The sequence below is a fragment of the Helianthus annuus genome, chromosome 17 (assembly GCF_002127325.2).
Source record: "Helianthus annuus cultivar XRQ/B chromosome 17, HanXRQr2.0-SUNRISE, whole genome shotgun sequence".
NCBI lineage: Eukaryota > Viridiplantae > Streptophyta > Magnoliopsida > Asterales > Asteraceae > Helianthus > Helianthus annuus.
This window is the reverse complement of record NC_035449.2, coordinates 129,490,482-129,513,273: the sequence shown is the minus strand read 5'-3', so window position 1 is coordinate 129,513,273 and position 22,792 is coordinate 129,490,482. Positions and strand designations below refer to the sequence as shown.

Sequence of the window (22,792 nt, the reverse complement as noted above, 5' to 3'; positions counted from 1 at the left end):
CAGGAGTTGAAGAAACGATTCTGAATGTGAAAAAGCCGAAAACGATGAAGACTATACCAGTTCCTCCAATGGAGCAAGAGTTTTACAAAGGCTTCATGGGCTGGGTTTATAGTTGTATTACTACTGAAGCAGTGATTACTTACAGAGCAGGTGGAGAATTGAGAGAGATTCATGTTTATGATCCTATGTGGCTTGTGAATTGCTCTGCAAAGGATATCGAATGTCTTTTCATAAACAAAATTCACTATCAGCCAGAAGACAGAGAGCAGGCCATGCAATTTCAGCGAGTTGCAACCCTTTGCTTTTAGAAAAGTATCAACTCTGAAAGTAAATGGAAGTCAGCGTGGTGGTCGCTCGATGAGAAGATGAAAAGGAAAGTTGCTCGTGAACGTCAAAAGCTTGATGAGAACAGAGGTAAATGGATGCATATTCAAGCTGAAGAAGATAAAGAAAGAAAGAAACATAACTACATGATAAGGAATGCGCTTAGGAGAAAGCCTAAGCAACACGAAGAAAAGTTCAAGTCGTTGTGAAGACCCGAGGACCAAGACTGAAGACTGCGGCTGCATCCAAGGGGGAGTTTGTTGGTGCACGAATGTCTAAAGCCTGCGTCTTAGTCTTAGTTGTTCAATGTATAGGGTCTAGATGTGTTAATTATGTATTGTATAGGGGGTTGAAGTGTAATTGTTTGTTTTTCATGTTGATATTTCGCTTATATGGACATGTGCCATAAGAGCGAAACCCCAACTTGATGGTTTCGCTCATATGGACATGGTCACATAAGCGAAACCCTCTCTCCTATAAATACCCAAGTTGTTTTCTCATTTTGTACGTTCATGTCTCCCGTGTAGCCGAACTGCTGCTCGTGTATTTTGTGAAGATTGAATGAGAAAACTGTTTTAAAGTGATTTCCTTCTATTTCTACTCATTTCTGCTTTGATTCATGCCGATTTTGTATTTCCGCTGCATTTTCGGTAGTTGCTAGCTCTGATTGACTCACACGACTGTCAAATATGGTCCTACGATCTTGATGCGTTTGCCTCCTCCAAGTCCATCAAGAAACAACTAGCTGCCAGCCCCAGTGTCCCGAACTCTAAAAGCATGAGCACACGGAGCAAGGGTGCCAAGAAAAGAAAAGCCTCTAAACCCCTTGAAGGCCTTTCTCTGATCAAACACCAGTTCGAGGAGTATGTCTCTGAGGTAAGGATCCTGGATCCTTAAGTCTGAACTTCCTTTTCTGAGGATAACGGATCCTGACATGTGTTTTCCTTGTGCAGAAATTTGCTGAGATCCAAATGCTCCTGGATCACAATCTTGAAGAGGCTGAGCGAAAACACCTGGATTTCCAGAAGATGTTCCTGGTAAAGGACAAGAAAATTTCCTCCCTTTAAAATGAGATCAACCTGGTGAAAAGGGAGCTAGTCCTGACCCAAATTACAGCTCAGCAGGAGAAAGAGGAGGTGATGGAAGGGGCAAAGCTCTCAGCTACAATCGCCATGCTCAAGATCAAGCTTCAAATGGCAAAGGAGGCTGAGGATCCTTCTTTTGACCGGTCAGCCTGGGACCAAGAGGCTTAGAAGCGGAAGCTGACAGAGCTGGATGATGAAGAGGATGCTGAGGAGGTCTTGGCAATCGAGGCTGGTAGCAGTGGGCTGAAGGATCAAGTGGAAAGAGCAGCTGGTGGTGATGATGATGCAGCGAAGGTGTAGGCTGCAACAATGGGCGATGATGGAAATTTCTAGACGTGGCCGGAGCCCATTTTTTATGGTTTAATGTTTTTTGGTGTTGATGTTTTTAAACAATGGTTGGTCTGTACTTGAACAGTAGTTTAGGGTTTAGGATCACTGATCCTTCGAACAATAGGGGGTAACAAAGGTGGATGGGTCCTTCTGTTTGTGGAGGATGAAGCCTTTAGTGGCCCTCGCCTTTTATTTCCTGCACTTAGACTTTGTTAATATGGACACCCTTTACCTACCCCAGCGGACAGGCCACGTATTGCTGGTAGATGCTTGGGGTAGGTAATTTTGACAACCTTTAAAGGGTTTAACTTTTGATAAATAAATAAAACCTTAATCTTTTGGCTATTTAGTGTTGTTCATTGTGTATATTTACCTTTCAATTGTTATTGTACAATTTCTTTGAATTTACAAGTTAGTAATGAAAGTATAGAAATTGGTTTAAGTCAAAAGGTTTAGGATATGATCAAGGATCAAATATCCTATAATCGAAAAATTCAAAATATGAGATAATTTTAGGATCATATATCCTGTTGTCAAAGAATAAGGGTGACTTAGATAAATCAAGAATAAAGTTAAGGTAATTAAGGAATATACAAGAGAATCCAAGTTAGGATCCTAAATCCTTGAAACTTACAATTATGATAACCAATAGACAAATCCTCATATAAGGTTAGGATCCTGGATCCTTAACTGTTTAACTTTGGAAACCTGAAAAGGAACATAACTTGGGACTAAGCCAACTGTAAAAGGAAAAGTTAGTAACTGGGGACAAGCCCAACAATCTGGGGACAAGCCCAATAAACTGGGGACAAGCCCAAAAAACTGGGGAAAAGCCCAAAGGATCTTGTGTAAACTAGAGTATGGCCCTCACTGGCAACTATCCAAACTTAGTGACATGAAAATGCCAAAACCTTAGCTAACGTGAAAACATTAGAAACCTTAGGAACGGATGTATGGTACGTCTACCATTATACGTAGGATCCTGAATACAGCCAGTACAATGAAATTATCAGCCCCTAAAGCGGGTACTGGTCTCATTGCCTTGAACTGCACCAGGATCATCGTGCGCTACTGGCGAAGGTAGTGGATACCTTAAACTGGGGACAAGCCCAAAACTGGGGATAAACCCAAAAACTGGGGACAAGCCCATAAAACTTAGGAGACTTCTGTGGATACTTGATCTGTTGTCAAGGATGCATCAATCTTCTGCAAAACTCAGAACTTAGTGAAAAAAGGGGTAAAGGATCCTGGACCCTTCTCCTTGTAATAGAATAAATTAAAGGATTAAATAAATTAGAATCAGATCATTACCAGACTGAGGATCATATATCCTTTAAGGATCCTTGATGTATATCAAATACGAAGATGGCTAAGGATCCTGGATCCTTCTTACATGAAGTATCTCTTCAAGTGAACAACATTCCAAGCTCTTGGTAGCAAATCACCTTCCATTGTTAATAATCGATATGCCCCCTTTCTTGCCTCAGCTTCAATAAGATATGGGCCTTCCCACTTTGGTGCTAACTTGCCATCAGCAGGATTTGTGGTATTTTGGAATGCTTTCCTTAACACCATATCACCAACTTGAAACTTTTTGATCCTGACATTCTTGTTATAAGCTCCGGCCATCCTTTATTGATAAGTAGCCAATCTTATCCTTGCCAAATCCCTGAGTTCTTCTATGGTATCCATGTCTTGAACCAAGTTTTCAGCATTTCCTTCAGAATCACATATGCTTGTTCTAGCAGTAGGAACCACCATCTCTGTAGGGATCACTGATTCTGCTCCAAACACTAAAGAAAATGGAGTCTGGCCAGTAGCATTCTTGGGAGTTGTCCTGTCAGCCCATAGCACATAAGGTAGCTCTTCTGCTCATTTTCCTTTCTTGGATCCAAGCTTCTTCTTCAAGTTGTTGATGATGATCTTGTTGGATGATTCTGCTTGACCATTAGCTTGTGGGTGTACTGGTGTTGATTTTATCATCTTAATCCCCCAGCTGTCACAAAAGTTAGTAGTTCTACTCCCAATAAATTGGGATCCATTATCATAAACAATTTCAGAAGGAATACCAAATCTAGTAATAATGTTTCTTTTAATAAAGGGTATCACTTCTTTTTCTCTAACTTGAGCAAATGCTTTAGTTTCTATCCACTTGGAAAAGTAATCAGTCATGGCAAGCATGAACACTTTTCCTCCTGGTGCTTTGGGAAGTTTGCCGGCTATATCCATTCCCCATCTCATGAATGGCCAAGAAGAGGATATAGGATGCAGGAGCTCTGCTGGTTGATGAAGGACATTGCTATGTCTCTAACAAGCATCACATTTCTTGGCATAATCCACAGCATCCTTCTTCATAGTAGGCCAATAGTGTAGGACCGTTATTGACAGTCGTGTAAGTCAATCAGAGCTAGGTACTACTGATAATGCAGCGGAAATACAAAATCAGCATGAATCAAAGTAGAAATGGAGTAGAAACAGAAGCAGATCACTTTAAACTGGTTTTCTCATTAATTCTTCAAGAAATAGTCGAGCAGCAGTTCGGCTACACAGTAAACATGCGCGTACAAAATGAGAAAACAACTACACTATATATAGGGGAGGAGATTTCGCTCATATGACCATGTGCCATTGAAGCGAAATCAGCTTGTTGTGATTTCGCTCATATGACACATTGTCACAATAAGCGAAATCAGGACATAACAAACCCAATTTTACACATTAACCCCCTATACATTACATAATTAACATATCTAGACCCTATACATGAACAACTAAGACTAAGACACATGCTTTAGACATTCGTGCACCAACAAACTCTCCCTTGGATACAACCGCAGTCTTCAGTCTTGTCTTCGGGTCTTCACAAGGACTTGAACTTTTCTTCATGCTGCTTAGGCTTCCTCCTAAGCTCGTTCCTTATCCTGTCATTCTCTTTCTTTCTCGCTTTGTCTTCTTCAGCTTGAATGTCCATCCACGTTCCTCTCTTTTCTTCAAGCTTTTGACGTTCACGTTTAGCTTTTCTCTTCATCTTCTCATCGAGCGACCACCATGATGACTTCCATTTACTCTCAGAATTGATACCTTTCTGAAAGCAAAGAGTCGCAACTCGCTGAAACTGCATGGCCTGCTCTTTATCTTCTGCCTGATAATGAATCTTGTTGATGAATAAACATTCGATATCCTTCGCAGAGCAGTTCACAAGCCAAATAGGATCATACACATGTATCTCTCGTAATTCTCCTCTTGCTCTGTAAGTAATGACAGCCTTAGTAGAAATGTAACTATACACCCAGCCCAAAAAGCCTTTGTAGAAATCCTGCTCCATTGGTGGCACTGGGATAGTCTTCATTGTCTTTGGCTTTTTGACATTAAGTATCGTTTCTACAACTCCTGTCTCCAGATTAACCCTCTGCACTCTTTTAGGGTAATGCGGCTTCCAGTGGCGAAATTCTTTCAATGATTCAAACTTGATATACCCCCACATCGGAATATCATTCTTTCGTACCGAATACCCAAGAGTTCTAACTTTAGACAACTCCTCTACATCCCACCAGGGTAATGACATCACGTCATATAGATATTCAAAGTACTATACCCCACATTCTTTCCTGATTGCGTAAGCATTCACTTGAGGTAAGAAACCCCAGCTAATGATGTCACCGAGAGACACGCTTCGATCACGTTGATAGTACTTTAACGGTCTTTTGAACTTCCTCTCGTGACTGTCTTTGAACCATTTCTTCCTTTCTTCCTTTGCCATATCTTTGGGAGTGCCATCAAAATTCTTACCTTTCAGGATCTCAGAAACTTTCCTTCTCAACTCATCGCGATTTTCTTCTGTAAAGAACTTCATCAGCGTAGGCAACTGTGAAGTATCTTCATTAACACTTTCATCATCCGTCCAATCTTCGACTTCAACTCTGTCATACATGTCGGCATCTTCAACATACTTATACTCGTAATCAGGCAGCTGATTGATGTCGAAGGCGTTCAATTCTTCTTCAAAATCGAACTTAAAATCAGGATTCACCATGCGAGTCATTTCTTTAATTGTTTCCAACGTGTAAGTATGAAAATGTTCGCCTTCTTCTCTGTAAGTATCCAATCTCAAGATTAATTTCTCAGCATGTTGAACATTTTGTGCATCACCTGACTCCCCCTTTCCATCTGCTCCTCCTGATTCTTCATTCACTGAATTGTTCATCAAATCATCAACAGTTCTCTCAGTGGAAGCTTCAGATACTTTCACACCCATACCGCCCTGAGCATCGTCATCATCATTACCAGAACCATGACTGCTCGCAGAAAACACTTTCTCATCTTCATCATCTTCTTCATCATCCTCCTCATCATCATCTTCCTCATCACTATCACCAATTAACTCATCAAGAGGTGTATCTTCTTCAAAAAGACCAGATATAGCAGAGATAGGTTCAGGATTTTCAACAACCACTGAAGGAACAATCGATCTCTCTGTCACTGCAGAACTTTCTTCAGCGCCTTTACCTTTATTTTTCATTTGTTCATCAATCTCTGCTTGACGTTGTGCCCTGAGTTCCTCAACTTGCAACTCTTCAAATTGTTGCTCTACAGACGTTCCGAGCATACTTTCAACGACTTTATTCAACATTTAGAATTCATGATCTCTGAATGCTTCAGCCGCTTCTAGCTCTTTGTTTTTCAACTTGAAGTATTCATTTTGTTTATCTCTTCAAGCTTTTTTTTCTTCAAGCTCAGCAACTCGCACCTTCAAAATATCTATCTCTGATTGATCACTGTCAATCTTTTTCAACAACTCTTTGTTATCACCCTCTAGCCTTTTCACACGCATCTCAAGAATTTTCTCACGATCCGAAACTTTCTTGTTCTCAGCAGCTAACTTCTTGTTTTCAGCAATCACTTCATCAACTTTCTTTTCAACATTCTTGACCTGTGAGGTGTTTGCAAAATCAAAATCTCCTACATCATCAAGGCTTACACTCAAATTCGAAGGAACATTTGGAAAACCTCGGTAACCCGCAGAACCAGGTGTTAGTTAACCTTGGGTGAGTGGAGGTGTTTGAAAGATTTCTTGCGATGTAAGAAGGGTTTGTTGTGGTGGTGGTGAAAGATGTAGTGGTGAAAGATGTATAGGTGATGATTGTCTGGGTGGTGTTGGTTGTTTTGGTGGAGATGGTTGTTATGGAGGTGTAGGTTGACGTGGAGGTGATTGGATTGGTGATTGAGGTGGTGTTGGTTCATGTGGTGGTGTTGGTGGTTTCCTGGTTTCTATGGAAGGTTTCTTTTTCAATACAATCTTCGGCATTTTAATCTTCGGTGTAACTTTTCGAACTTTTGGAGATACCACTTTCTTTCGTGCTCTAGCTTTCTTTCGGCCGACAGAAGGAGATTGTGACTCAGAGACATGTTCTGGAGAAGGAACATAAGCTTCATCATCATCATCATCCTTTTCCTGTCTCTTTCTCTTCCTCAATAACTTTTCTTTCTCTGTCTCCGCCTGAATTCTTTTCAACCTTTCAGTTTCGTCAATCTCATCATCTGAAGAGCTTGAAGAACTTGTAGTGCTCTTATCCACATCATCACCTTCAATGTCATCAATAACCTTCTCTTTTCCAGCTTCGACATTAACCGCTTGATCAACTTCAGCAGTCACTGTTGGCCCGGTTTCCAAGACATCAACATTAAACATCATATCTTCACTAGCATTAAATGGATCATCTTCCGTAGCTACAACTGTCTCATCTTCTTCAGGTTCATCAATCAATAACGTTTTCGCGACTTTCTTTTGTTTCTTCTTTGGTTGTGATGGTGACCCTTCACCCTCTTGAACTTTAGGAGTAGCCTTTCTGCGTCTCCTCCCTGTTTCTTTGACAAACCATTCATTTTTGATGCTTTTAAACTCCTCAAGAGTTTTCAGCTCTTCTGCATAGGCAGCCTCTTTCATCTCTTCTTCGTTTCTCCAGTTTTTGTGATCAACTGGATCAGGATCAACATAATTGGCATCCTTTATAAACCCGAAGAATTCAACACCAACTTTTGGTTCAGGGTGATTAGGATGATATCTCGCAAGCTGTTTGAGCGAATCGTTGCTCATATGTGATTGCACCAACAAGTCGTCCTTTATATTTCGATCAATTTCTGGATAAGCGTGATCGATCAACATCTACACGAACCGAGGATACATCCATGACTTGCTCTTCGTTGTGATATTCTCTGTCATGTAGTGGAATACAATATGCGAGAAGTTGTACTTTTTGTTCAAAACTAAGGCAGTCACCATGTTCATTTGATAGTCACGCATTGTATCATAACTCCCCTTTGTATAACTGAGTGACATCAAAATACAGTGAATCAGGAACTTGTAGGGTTTCTGAAATTTCGACTTCAAATAGTTCCCAACATTCAATGCTCCCTGATAACCCATCCTGAGCATGCAGCCTTTCACCATTCATTCTGGAAATCTTATTGGCGACTCTGCCTCATCCGGAAAATTAATAACTTCACGAATAAGCGCTTCAGTGACAAGTATCTTCTCATTTTTACCATGCACCTCAACAATAGAAGGAATTACTTTGTTTTGATCATCATAGCTTACATTCTTCCAGAAACGGTCTATATGAGATCTGTACAGTGTACGTTGATCCGTAAGCGCTTTCTGGATTGGAACTCGACCCATAAACTCCAAAATACCGCTAAACTTGGCTAATTCAGGGTTTTTTCTGCATATCCAAATCACAACAACTGTTGTGAAGAGGATCAAAGATCACACTTGAACCCTGCATATCAAACAACATACACTGAATCAATACTTAGAATAATTTTCATCAAAACAGTTTCAATTGATCACACTTGATACACCAAAAGCGAAATCAGAATGATACACTATAAGCGGAATCACAAGTGCGCACACTAAGCGAAATCACAAAAATGACACAAGAACGAAATCACATTATACACTTATGAACGGAATCACAAGTGCGCACACTAAGCGGAATTAGAAGGATGACATAAGAGCGAAATCACATGATACATCTATGAGCGGAATCACTGATGTGCATCTTGGGCGAAATCAAATTCATACACTCAAAACTCATCAAATCATAAAATTGAACATGTTATCTTGTAAATCTGTTGATTCCGACACATGAGCTATATTTTAATTGCATTCTGATCATCAAACAAGCCCTAGATCTAAGTATGAACATCCTGTTACTCGACAAATATCAGCAAACATCATATTTGTTACAATCAAACACACATATCCAATCTTTATACTAAAACGACAACACATGCTTGTTTTTAAGTTCAGATTTAACATATAACACTCTAAATCTACGTTAAAGTTCATCAAGTATGCCGACAAATCAAAATAAGTATGATGCAGGTCAAATTAGAACTCAAACAACCTTGCCCATGATTGTAAACTATGAGAATAACAAGATCTGTAAAAAATCGGGCAGCAATTCGCCTGTAAAACGTGGTTTTCAAGGTTTCGCTTAAAGGTCGCCGGAGAGGAAAGTCAGTGGAACGAAATCAGGAAAATGACTTGTGAGCGGAATCAGCCTACTTATATAGTCGGCCTGATTTCGCTCCTGATGACCAATGGTCCTCTCGAGCGGAATCACATTGGAGCTATAAGCGAAATCACACCTTGAAGCATCTATGAGCGAAATAACCTTTAAATGTACATATGAGCGAAATCAGAACAAGTTTTTTCAAATATTTAACATTTTAACAATTTTCTGATTAAACACCCACACACCCAGTTAACCAAGTCCAAGTTAATGACCTTGGTCAACTGCTTGGCCTACCAAGTCCAAGTTAATGACCTTGGTTGACCGAATTATGAAGTACACAGTCTTTTCATTCTAAAAACAGTTCAAATTAATGAACTTCTGTACGTTTTGAACTTTCAAACACTTTTCAACTGTCAAACAATGTACCAATTACTGTTTAGCATCTTCTGCTTACCCATCCCTCATCAAACACAGACATGATCTGCACTAAGCTTTGATCGTCTGATTCCCAATGTCGGTTGTCGAAAATAAGATGAGAAACTAAAATCTTTTTGGATTTTTAACAGGATAAACTGAAAACTGTACACACAATCTTTTTGTGAGCGTGTTAGGGGATCATATCAGCTGCCGACTAGACACAAGCACCGTTAAACTATAATTTCATACCTAGCATTAAACAATTCGTGTAGATTGCCGATATACTGATCCTCTTAAATTCTCACAAAACTTTCAATTTGTCCGGGATACAGAATTAGTGTTTTAGAACTTAAACCTCTACATGTGTCCCACCTCAGTATATACTCCCGTATCCGGATCCCAGTATTCAGTCTTACAGGTGAGTATACCTAGATGATATCTGTAATGGGGTGAATTGCGAGGGCCGTGAGAGCTCAGGTCGATACTTCTGTATACGCAGAGAGATGACGGCTTCGACTTTACGGTGGGTCCCCTTTAGAGGATCTTTTGATTACAACAGCACATGATTAACATTTTTCAATGTGTCATCATTTTTTATGCTGAGGGGAGGCTTTACAAGTAAAGCAAATGCGTAAAGTATTATCCGGGGACTAGGTCAGTATTTCCATACAGCAGAAGTCCCGGGATAATACCCCAGATATCACTAAGCATAAAGACCTAGTATCTCAGAATACAGGACCTTTCAAACAGGATTTCGGGGGTTACCCATATATCCTGGAGGTGTTCCCCACGTAGACGCAAGTAAATTTTATGTTTATATCCCAAACTAATCTACTGATTTTGCAAAAACCTATCGGCACATCTTTAGCGAGACTGCTTAATTGCATTTTAAACGTTACATTTCTTTAGCGTACTGTGTCCGTCTAGCTGACGTACTATCATTTCCCCTATTCTACACAAACTCTTTTTGAAGTTTTCTAATGTTTTTGGATTTTTGAATTTTATCATGTTTTTGTATTTTTCTGCGAATTTCTCCCCCTAAAAAGAAAAACATATTTTTGTGTTTTTGTTTTTATCGAAAAGTAGAAAATAAACTGTACAAACAAAATTAACAACACGACATGGTTCACGTCAAATCGCCGCCCAACACGGCTTCACATTCAATAACCCTCCCAGATTGCAGATTTTTCATCCCGTTTAATTTCAAAAGATAATAGAATCTCTTTTTGTCAAATGGTTTAGTATAAAAATCCACTTTCTGATCATCGGTGTGCAAGTGTTCAATCCGAATTAACTTTTTCTCATGACAATCACGGATAAAGTGGTGACAGATCTCAATATGTTTCATTTTCAAATGGTGAACCGGATTTTTAGTGATGTTAATAGCTGCTTCATTGTCCACATAGATCGGAGTGCCTAAGAACTGCAAACCGAAGTCGCGCATCTGCTGTTGGATCCAAAGGATCTGCGAACAACATCTGGAGGCTGAAACGTATTCAGCCTCGCATGTGGAGAGCGCCACTGCGGTTTGTTTCTTGCACTGCCAGGTGATGAGTCGAGTTCTGAAGAACTGACACCCAGCAGTGGTGGACTTTGCGTTTTGCTTCGGCTCCCAAAATCAGAATCAGCGAAACCAGATAAAGTAAAGTCACCCGATCGAGGATACCACAAGCCGATGCTTGGGCAACCTTTCAAATATCGTAAGATACGTTTCACAATGGTCAGGTGTGACTGCTTTGGATTCGACTGATATCTGGCACAGAGGCACGTCGGTACATGATGTTTGGATGGGAAGCCGTGAGATACATCAGAGATCCAATGATTGATCGGTACAATGTCTCGTCCATTTTCACTCGATTTTCATCTGGACAGATTCCGTGATTCTGTGCAAGGGGGGTTGATGCAGGACTGCAATCTGTCATATCAAACTTGTCAAGCACGTCCTTCACATACTTCGTTTGGTGAATGAAGATTCAATCGGGCATTTGCTCCATCTGTAGCCCGAGGAAGAACTTCATCTCCCCCATTGAACTTATCTCACACTTTTTCTTCATCACTTTCTCAAATTCTTTACACAGGTCGTCGTTGGTGGAACCAAAAATGATATCATCAACATAAATCTGCACGATCAACAAATGTCCTGTCACTTCCTTCGTGAACAAAGTGCAATCTACTATCCCTCTTGTGAACCCGTTGGCCAACAAGTATTGGGAAAGCGTCTCGTACCAGGCTCTCGGGGCCTGGTGAAGTCCGTAAAGCGCTATGTCTAGTAGATACACCTTGTTTTTGTGCAGTGGGTCTGTGAACCCCGGCGGTTGTCCCACATACACTTCCTCTTTGATCTTTCCGTAAAGGAAGGCAGATTTGACGTCCAGTTGGTACACTTTAAAATCTTTCCATGACGCGAAGGCTAGAAAGATCCGAATTGCCTCGAGTCTGGCAACCGGTGCGTAAACTTCATCATAGTCTATGCCTTCTTGTTGACTAAATCCTTGTACCACAAGTCGCGCTTTGTTTCTCACCACGACACCTCTATCATCTCGTTTGCACTTAAAAACCCACTTTGTTTTGATTAACTTCTGGTTCTATGGCAGATCGACGAGTCTCCAGACACCCAGCTTTTCAAATTGTTGCAGCTCCTCCTGCATCGCATTTACCCAGTTATCCTCAGTTAATGCCTCTTTTTAAGTTATGGACTCGATCTGTGAGATAAAACACTTTAATGAGACTTCTTTCTGCACATCAACAATAGAAGAATAGAAACATGTAAGAGCTCAGTTTAGTTGATCTCGGGTTTTAACACCACTTTGCAGGTCACCAATTATCTGTTCTGCGTCCGAGGCATAGCATTGTCAGGCACATTCACTTCCGATTCCAAGCTCGATATGTCAAGATCAACGGTTTGATCCTCAGCTTCCGTTGGATCCTCGTCAAAAGTCGGAGCGGGTTCCGGTTCTGAGTCGTCAGATTCATCAAAAGATGGAGCTGGTTCCTCTGGTGGTTCATGAGCTATTCCACTTGGTCCGGCTTCATCATCGTGAGTAACCCCGGCGGGTTGAGAAACTTCTAGTGGTCTAGATTCTGGCTCTTGTGACATATATTGCTGGTACTGGTACAGAAGAGCTAGTTCCTCATCACTCGGCTGAACCGGCAGTTGAAACGACTCCCAGAGCTTGTCGTAGTCGAACAGGAATCTTTGTCCGGGAAGTTGTGGTGATGGAGTAAGCTTCTGACAATCCACATGCTGGACTTGAATCACTTTCCCCAGGCACGGTACGAACACCCTCTTCAGCGGGCTTGCGTAACCTACAAAGAAACCCTCATTAGATTTAGCGCCAAATTTACCGTTTTCATCAATAAACGTGCAAGGAGACCCGAATGGCTCCAAAAACTCAAGATTCGGCTTATAACGGTGCAGCAGCTCAAAGCACGTCTTTTTGTATTTCTTGACAGTTAGAACTCGATTCAACGTGTAACAGGCTGCAGATACTGCCTCGCTCCAGAAAAAAGATTGATAGCTTGGAATCGGCTAACATTGTACGGGATGTCTCTATCAGGGTCCGATTCTTTCGTTCAGCAACACCGTTCTGCTGTGGTGTGTACGGCGCACTGAATTCATGAAGAATCCCTTCTCGTTGCAAAACTCGTACATCTTGTTGTTTTTAAACTCCGTTCCGTTGTCACTACGAATCCTCCGGAATGGCAGCTTATACATTGTTTCCATCTTCTTGAATAGCACCATCAAAGACTCAAAAGTTTGATCTTTTCGTTCTAAGCACACTACCAACGAGAATCTCGTAAAGTCATCAGTCACCACCAGGCAATACAAGTCTCCGCTGATGCTCTTTATGTTGACAGGCCCGAAGAGATCCATGTGTAATCTCTCAAGAGGTAACTTGATTGTGTTGAGGATCTTCGGTGGATGTGACTTCCGAGTCTGCTTCCCTTTCTTGCATGCTACACAATCATCATTCAAGTGAAAATTCTTCAGATTTACACCATCAACCAAATCATTGTGTACTAAAAAGTTCATTTTGCGCACATGAATGTGGCCCATCTTACGATGCCACATTATCGAATCTTTTTCTATCGCTTTAGTTTTTGACACAAAACATTGTTTCTGATGAGTTGTTGGTGTTGCGACACTCATATCAAGAATATAAAGATCGTTCTCCCATGGAGCGTGCAACAACACCATCTCATTAGTGATTTTAAACCCTGGTTTTAAAACCACACATTCTGTGTTTGTAAAATGTACACTAAAGGCTTTATCACAAATTTGCGAGATACTGAGTAAATTGTTTTGTAATTCTACTATATAGTTCACTTTGTCGAACGAAATCACGCCATTTGTCAGCGTTCCTTGACCAACGATTCTCCCACCTTGATTCCCGGCAAATCCCACATAGCTTCCATTGATGGATTTGACATCATAGAGAAGAGCTAGCATCCCAGTCATATGCCTTGAAGCACCACTATCCATAATCCACTTTGACAGTATAGACTTGGGCAGCCCCTACAAACATCAAATCAGCTTATTCAAACAATGAAGCCCAGGATTTCTTAACTTCAGACACACTTCCGAACACAACATCACACTTCTCAACTGTTTTTGGAAAGTTAAATGTGACATTTGGAATCTCTTCTTTCACAATTGATTTTACTTTATCGGTTATCGGGGGAAGTTTAGCAAGAAACTTATCAACTTCATTTTCAAACTCAACAACGTCATCTTTAAAAATACTTGATTCAATTTTCAACTTTTGTTTCGACTTCGCGACTCAACAGATGGTTTCGACTTCGCGACCCAAGATTGGTTTTCAAAAACTTTTGTTTTAGGGTAAATTTTTGAAGTCTTGCGAGTCTTAGAGGATTCGCCAACCTCGAAAGTCGATGTCGGCATATCCTCCGACTTCAAAGATTCACCTCTCTTCAAAATGCGGACCGGAGAAACCATCGGCTTTTTACCCTTTGTGTCAATCGGTGATTTAGGTCGAGGCTTTTGAACATTTGATTTTTGAACAGTTGGTTTTTGAACAGTTAGTTTTTGAACAGTTTGTTTTTGAACACTTGGTTTTTGAACACTCGGTTTTTGAACAATTGGTTTTTGAACCGGTTTTTGAACAGGTGGTTTTTTACCAGGTTTTTCAATCACTTTCTGACACTGTTTCGCCATGTGCCCAATTTCACTGCAGCGATAACACACCCTTTTGTCATATTCAACAAAAGTGGGTTTGACTGTCTCTTCTTTCAACTTCTTTGCTGCATTGAAATCGTCCACAGCCTTTTGACTAAAGATATAATCTTTCTCATCGTTAACACTTGGACCAGCGACAAATATCATTCATCTTCTCTTTCGGCTTAAACACATGTTTAGCCGTTTTCTTCTCAAAACCGATTCCTTTGTTTTTAAAATTGTTTTTCTTGTTATCACCTTTACCATCCCCTTCTTTCTTTCACGAACTTGTGGGACGTGATGTAACGAACGATTTCTTAGGTTTTGAAAAGAATTCATTGTTATTAACTCAGTAATGACCATTTCAACCAGCTTAAACACTTTTTTGACATTCTCAATCTTCACATTCTGAAGAGGATACTCGAAATCAGAATAAAGTTTGTCTGTTCCAATCATAGTGTATACCACCATAATCGGATCATCATTCGCACTCTTGTCCGATTTCGGTATGAACCGATCTAAGAAATTTCCCTCATCTTCAGAATCACTAACAATCTTTTCAGATTGAGCCTTTTCAGATTTATCACTCTCCTCATCCAATACCTGATCGACAACTGTTTTGATAACCTGTGATTCGTTGTCGGTATCGGATGCAGAGAATGTGACATCTATGCTTTCAGGCAAATCATCCTCTATCGATCTCAATTTGAGATTCAAAGCAGCTTCCACCCCATCTGGATATTTCTGTGTGTAATGATTCCACATTGGGGGTGGAACGCTCTTAAAGACTGGTGCAGCATGTGGCTGCTGAGGGACAATTTGTTCAAGAACGTACGATGAAGCCACATAACTCATTAGCTTTTTATCAATCCGATCATTTTCAATTTTTGCCAATTCAAGTTCCTTTTTAAGCGATGCAATTGTGTCTAAGTGAAAATTGACCTCAATTTGTTTATCAAACAGTGTTGCTTTAGCCAATTTTGTTGCTTTATCGTTTTCAACACTTTCTTTTTGAATCAACTTGATTGACCTGGCAAGAGTATCGTACGCCTCTTTAACTTGGCCAAGGTCAAATTTAATCATATCAGCATGGTGTTTCAATTCCTGATACTTAGTGTCCTTTTCAAGACACTCCATGCACGGTTCTAAACACTGTTGGCATGGTGTTTCAGGGATTGAAACAACTTTTTCAACAACCTTCTCTACACAATCAGTTTTACCGACATTGTTTGACTCAGACTCAGACAGTTTGACAGATTTGATCTCCTGAACTCCAGATTCCTCTCATTTGACCGACACACTACTGACAGACTTTGACTCCTCGAGTTCTGAATCTACCTCTTTGAGCTTTCCCATAAGGGCTTTGTCAGCTATGTCTTTCAATGCCTCTCCGGTTAGCTCTTTCGACACGTCGATCAATTCTTCAACGACTTCTTTCTTCTCTTCAAATCTTGGGCATGATCCGGTTTTTGGTTCTTCAAAATAACCTGCAAAAGATTCAGAAATTTTAGGAGGCAATACAGATTTCATTAAACTTCCCAATACCTCCTACTCTGACTGGTAGTAATACACTTCAGCAGCTATTTCTTCAAGATCGACCACATTTTCAGCAGAAACCTCTTCAACAACCTCAGAAACATCTTCAGTAACTATTTCCGGCTCAGACACCATCTCAGAAATTTCAACAACTTCTGCCATCATGGCCTGACCATTGCTACCGGGGATATATTTATCCCAACTGAATCCTGCAGCTACCTTTTCATCGTCTTGATTCACGATCAGCGCTTTTTCCGGCTTATTCTCAATCTGCGGCCTCTGAATAGCTGGCTGTTGGTTTGGTCGGTGATAAATTGCTTGCCTGTAGTAGTCGTTAGTGAACGGGTTTTGATGATTGTTTACTTCACGGTTAGGACATTCACGTTTGAAGTGACCACGTTCTTTATACTTAAAACACGTAACTTTCGACTTATCAAACCCTAACTTTTGATCGGGACCTGCTAGACTATTCCGGCCTGTGATTTCCATAAAATGTTGAGCCCTTCTCACCAAACTCTCCATACACCACTTGATGTCAATCAATTCAACTTCTTCGGGATCGATTTGGTCATAATCCTCTTTCGTCATGTCAGGATTACCGATCCTTCCTGCGACTAAGCCTTCATAAGCCTCGAGAACGGAAGCAAGTAGTGCGATATGTTGTTTTGCGGCTGTTTCAGTTATCTCGTTTCCATTCTTGATATTCACCACAATATTACACTGCACCCCAGAAACGTACACCTGATGATTTGATCCTGTAGAACTTTGAGGTGAAGGCTGTTCCTGAGCTTTGGCATTTGGTTCAAAATTCACGAATGGTGAAGAATTGCTTGATTGAGGAGTGTTTGAGGAAACACTTGAGGTGTTATCAGCAATGAAACCCGTCTGTATTTTTGGGCTTTGATTGATTGAAACTGGAGTGTTGCCTTTGTAATACAACGATACATCCTGCTGCACACTTGCTGAGTTCATCTTCTTGATTTTCAGCAATTCCAACTCATGGGCTTCGATCTTCTCGATGAATGAGCTTAGGTTGAGATTCACAAAATCAGAATTATTCTTCAGCATCATTAAATAAGTGCCCCATTCATCATACGGTAGTGCATCACACAGCTTATCAATCCATTCTTCATTCGTCTTAGTAATCTCCAACCGCTTCATTTCAACCACAAGATGACAGTATCGTTCGATTAACTGCTTTGTCGTTTCACCTTTAATCCCAGTAAAAATGTCAAATTCTTTCTTGATTAATGCTTTCTTGCTTTTAATCATCGACATACTGCCTTGGAACTTCAGTTTTAACGCTTGCCACATCGACTGAGAATTATCTTCATGTTGCAGTAAAACGAGAATGTCTTCTTTGATGGCTTGTTGCAGAATGCTCAGCATCTTCTTCTCAGCTTTGAACTCAATCTGTTTAGTTTCGGTTAAACTTCCGATGCCCTTTTCCAAACCTAGTCCATCAATTGGTGGCACATACTTCGCCTCTATTTTCATCCAACATTCGAAGTGATTGGCTTGGACCCAGTTTTTGAAACGGCCTGACCATCCGGCGTATTCATCCAAACTCATAAGCTTTGGTGGATTTGCATCGTCCCTAATTCATTCTCCATGTTAACGTTCTGAACTATACTCGTCGGACTTTGCGTAGCCGTCATGCCGCTCCCCGCAAACAAGTTGTAAAAATCTTGATGTTCCATTTTTAGTGACAAATTCGAAAAATGTTTAACTTTTTCACAAACAGGTTGTTTTTATCGAAAAACTTTTAACACAGACTGAGTTTCCAACACTCAATCACGTACGAAACGGACTAAACGCTCAAATCATGACTTTTACACTAAAACAGACCTTACAAGCGAAATCAGACTCTAAGTGTTGTTATGAGCGAAATCAACTTTTGCTCACAAGAGCGAAATCATGAAATGACCAAATGAGCAAAATCAGGGTGTAATGATGAGCGAAATCAGCACTTTGGAACCATAAGAGCGAAATCAAATATGACACTATGAGCGAAATCACAAAATATGAGTGAAATCTCTGATTTCGCTTTTACCGTATGAGCGAAATCACTCAAGTACCTTCAAGCGAAATCAGTTCGGGAGCCATTTTAGATCAGTTTTAAGCAGTTTTTAGGTCTGAAAATCTCAAGGGTTTGTTATTAGACAATATTACACAATGTGTCCAAATCTCAGTCCATTTTGTCTGTTGGAAAGTCCAGAAACTCAAAATGTGCAAGAAAAAGGCTTTGATTCGGGTAAACTAGCTCACAACTGGCTCTGATACCAATTGTAGGACCGTTATTGACAGTCGTGTGAGTCAATCAGAGCTAGATACTACTGATAATGCAGCGGAAATACAAAATCAGCATGAATCAAAGTAGAAATGGAGTAGAAACAGAAGCAGATCACTTTAAACTGGTTTTCTCATTAATTCTTCAAGAAATAGTCGAGCAGCAGTTCGGCTACACAGTAAACATGCGCGTACAAAATGAGAAAACAACTACACTATATATAGGGGAGGAGATTTCGCTCATATGACCATGTGCCATTGAAGCGAAATCAGCTTGTTGTGATTTCGCTCATATGACACATTGTCACTATAAGCGAAATCAGGACATAACAAACCCAATTTTACACATTAACCCCTATACATTACATAATTAACATATCTAGACCCTATACATGAACAACTAAGACTAAGACGCAGACTTTAGACGTTCGTGCACCAACAAATAGTATCCTGTCCTAAGGATCCTTGAGAACAATGCTCTGCCCCCAGTGTGGTTTTCACAATCTCCTTTATGAAAATTCTTTAGGATTTCTTGAATTTCAGGATCCTCAATGCACCTTAGATATGGACCTGCAAGAGATCGCTTATACAACATGTTATTTAATATTGTAAATTGAGATACCTTGACTTTGAAAGCTCTGGGGTTTTCTCTTGTAGGAATCTCTCCATGTTGTATATATCTCATGATTGGGAGGATCCAGGATCCTGAATGAGATTGTACATCATCACTAGGTATGATTGCAGAATCCTCTCCTATCTCCATAGCTGTGTGATCCTCAATAGCAGGAGCCAAGATGTGGATGATAAGAATTTTAATATCCCCTGGGATCTTCAATGATGATCCTAGGTTGGCCATTGCATCAGCTTCTGCATTTTCTTCTCTGGGTACCTGTGTCAAACTAAAAGAAGCAAAAGAGTGTGCCAATTCCTTGACTATCTCTAAGTATTTGATTAGTCTTTCACCTTTAACAACATAAGAACCATTAAAGTGGTTAGTAATTAACAATGAATCTACATGTACCTCAAGATACCTGATCCTCATATGCTTAGCAATTTCCAAACCAGCTATCAAGGCTTCATATTCAGCCTCATTATTAGTAGTTTGAAACTCACAAGCAATAGAGTGGGGTATTATGTTCCCCTGTGGTGATTTTAGTAGTACTCCAAGTCCAGTTCCCTTGACATTAGAGGCTCCATCTGTGAAGAGTATCCAAGGATCCTTGGTCTCTTCAAGCTGCTGAACTTCTAACTCAGCTTCCCTTTATAGATCACTACTGAAATCTGCCACAAAGTCAGCCAAGGCTTAGGATTTAATGGCAGTTCTTGGTTCGTATCTTATATCATAAGCACTAAGCTTCACTGCCCATTTGGCCATCCTTCCCGACATTTCAGGTTTCCTGAGAACATTCTTAATTGGAAAGTTAGGCTTAACAATGATAACATGAGTTTCAAAATAATGGCGTAATTTAGTAGATGCCATAATCAAAGCAGGGATAAGTTTTTCTAAATGTGAATACCTGGATTCAGCCTCAAGCAAACTTTTACTTACATAATATACAGTTCGTGATCCTTAACAAGGACTGCACTTACTGCTTTAGAAGAGACTGCCAAATATAAGGATAACATATCCCCTTTTTCTGGTTTCATTAAGGCGAGAGCTGAGGATAGGTAATCCTTAAGGGCTTTGAGAGCATTCTCATGCTTTTTAGTCCATTCAAATTTCTTGTTCTTTCTCAGAATGTCATAGAAATCCTTGCACTTCTCTGATGACTTCGAGATGAACCTGTTCAAGGCTGCGATCCTCCCTGTCAATCTTTGCACATCCTTGGCATTGGCAGGAGATTTAATATTCACAATCGCCTTGATTTTCTCTGGACTTGCCTCGATGCCTCTTTTTGTCACCATGTAGCCTAGAAACTTGCCTGCTTTTACACCAAAGTGACACTTGGAAGGATTTAATTTCATATTGAATTTATCAAGGATATCAAATGCTTCCTCCAGGTCTTTAAGGTGATCCTTAGCTCTCTTGGACTTAACCACCATGTCATCTATATAGACTTCTATAGTGTATCCAATTTGCTCTTTAAACATCATATTGACTAGCCTTTGATAGGTAGCACCTGCATTTTCTTAGTCCAAATGGCATAGTAATATAACAATAGATACCAGTTGGGGTCATAAATGTTGTATCCTCTTGATCAGATGGTTCCATCTGAATTTGTTGAAATCCAAATGAAGCATCCATGAAAGTCAACAACTCATGACCCGCGGTAGCATCCACCATGGAGTCAATGTGGGGTAATGGGAAAGGATCCTTGGGACATGCCTTGTTTAAATCAGTAAAATCGACACATACCCTCCACTTTCCGTTTTTCTTTTGAACAACAACCACATTGGCTAACCACCTTGGATATTTAATCTCTCTTATCATACCTGCTCTGAGCAGCTTGTCTACCTCCTCCTGGATGATGGCATTCCTCTCAGGTGCAAACTTTCTCCTCTTTTGATGTATGGGTTTGAACGACCTGTCAATGCCAAGCTTATGAGTAATAATATCTTTAGAGATACCTGTTATGTCTTCATGCTTCCAGGCAAAGGTAGTTTTTCTCTTCTTGAGGAAGGAACTAGATCCTGTTTGATGTCATTGAGGATACCGGATCCTATGAAGACTTTGGATTCAGGATCCTGAGGATCCATCAGGATATCTTTCATATCTTGTTCTCTTGCCTCCAGGAGATCTCTTGGAGGATGCTTTAATTGCTATTGCTCCCCGGGTCTTGAGGTTGGCTTCATCGATGAAGTATACCAATTCTTTGCTTCTTGTTGGTCACTCTCAATCTTCACCACACCCCATGGACTAGGAAGCTTTACACATTGATGATATGTAGATGGGACTGCTTTCATGTCATGAATCCATGGCCTACCAAGGATAACATTGCAACAGGATAAGCAATCTATAACACAAATTTTTGAAAAGAACTAAGTCCCTCTATGTAAATGGGAAGCTTAATGTCCCCCAATGTGTTCTTGGTTTCTCCACTGAATCCCACAAGAACTGATGATCTTGGGATAATATCTGATTCAGGGATGTTCATCTTCTTGAGGACATCAAGTTGAAAGATGTTTACTGAGCTTCCCCCATCTATCAAGATCCTGCGAACAAAATGATTAGATATAAACAAAGTAATAACAAGACCATCATGATGAGGATCCTGAATATCCACACGATCATCCTCGTCAAAACTTATAACTTTCTCCTGTGTAATAGTAGAGGTTCGGATGGGTCTATCCCCATTATCCATCTTGGTCTCTTTGGCATGCCTCTTGGCTGCTGAAAAGGAAGTGCCACATATGTCTGATCCATCAGATATGAAGTTGATAATTTGTGCATCAGCAGGAGGAGCAGAAGCTCTTTCTGGAACCTTTTCAGGATCCTAGATCCTTGACTTTTTTCTTCCCAACAGCTCCTTCAAATGCCCTTTGCTTAACAAGTAACCAATCTCTTTTCTGAGTGCAATACATTCTTCAGTGAGATGACCGAAATCTTCATGATATGCACACCATTTGGATTTGTCATTTGTTGTAGTTGGCTTATCACTCTTTCTGGGCGATCTTGCTTTTTCACCTAAATTCTGCATTGCAAGGATTAGTTCATTATTATCAACAGAAAAGCAATATTCAAAAATGGGAGGATAATCCTCATCATCCTCTTCTTGCTCCACTACATGCACGTTCTTCTTATCAGACTTGTTGTATGATTTAGACTTGTTGTATGATTTAGACTTGTTGTTCCTGAAGTAGGATCCTTGCTTTTCCTGCTTTGAGGATCCTGCCAGTCTTTCTTGGATCCTTTTATCATCCTCTAACCAGATGAATCTAAGGGCCCTGGTTCTTACTTCATCAAGATTCCTGCAAGGGGTCATGACAAGATCATCATAGAATTGTGAATCCCTAAGTAAACCCATTTTGAAGGCTTCTACAGCTGTAGCAATGTCCAAATTAGGAATCTCTAAGGATTCTTTACTGAATTTAGTGATATAATCTCTAAGTGATTCATTTTGGCCTTGTGTTACCCTATATAGATCACTAGTTAAACGTTCAAATTTCCTACTGCACGA

General features: G+C 40.3%; 1 protein-coding gene across 1 annotated transcript; it reads right to left on the bottom strand.

The window, feature by feature from the left end:
- Positions 1–6,450: 6,450 nt before the first annotated feature.
- On the bottom strand, positions 6,451–7,833 carry LOC110918979 (rRNA biogenesis protein RRP36-like). The gene is made up of 2 exons (XM_022163254.1): positions 6,939–7,833; positions 6,451–6,698 (listed from the first exon to the last, which is right to left on the bottom strand). Exons 1-2 carry the CDS (start codon positions 7,831–7,833, stop codon positions 6,451–6,453), a joined length of 1,143 nt encoding a protein of 380 aa, XP_022018946.1.
- Between the last annotated feature and the right edge of the window lie 14,959 nt (positions 7,834–22,792).

Coding starts and splice junctions, on each gene's coding strand:
- LOC110918979 (XM_022163254.1), bottom strand. CDS start 7,833: ATGAGCAACGATTCGCTCAAACAGCTTGCGAGATATCATCCTAATCAC. Junction 6,699..6,938: donor ACCAATCCAATCACCTCCAC/GTCAACCTACAC, acceptor TTGATGATGTAG/GAGATTTTGATTTTGCAAAC.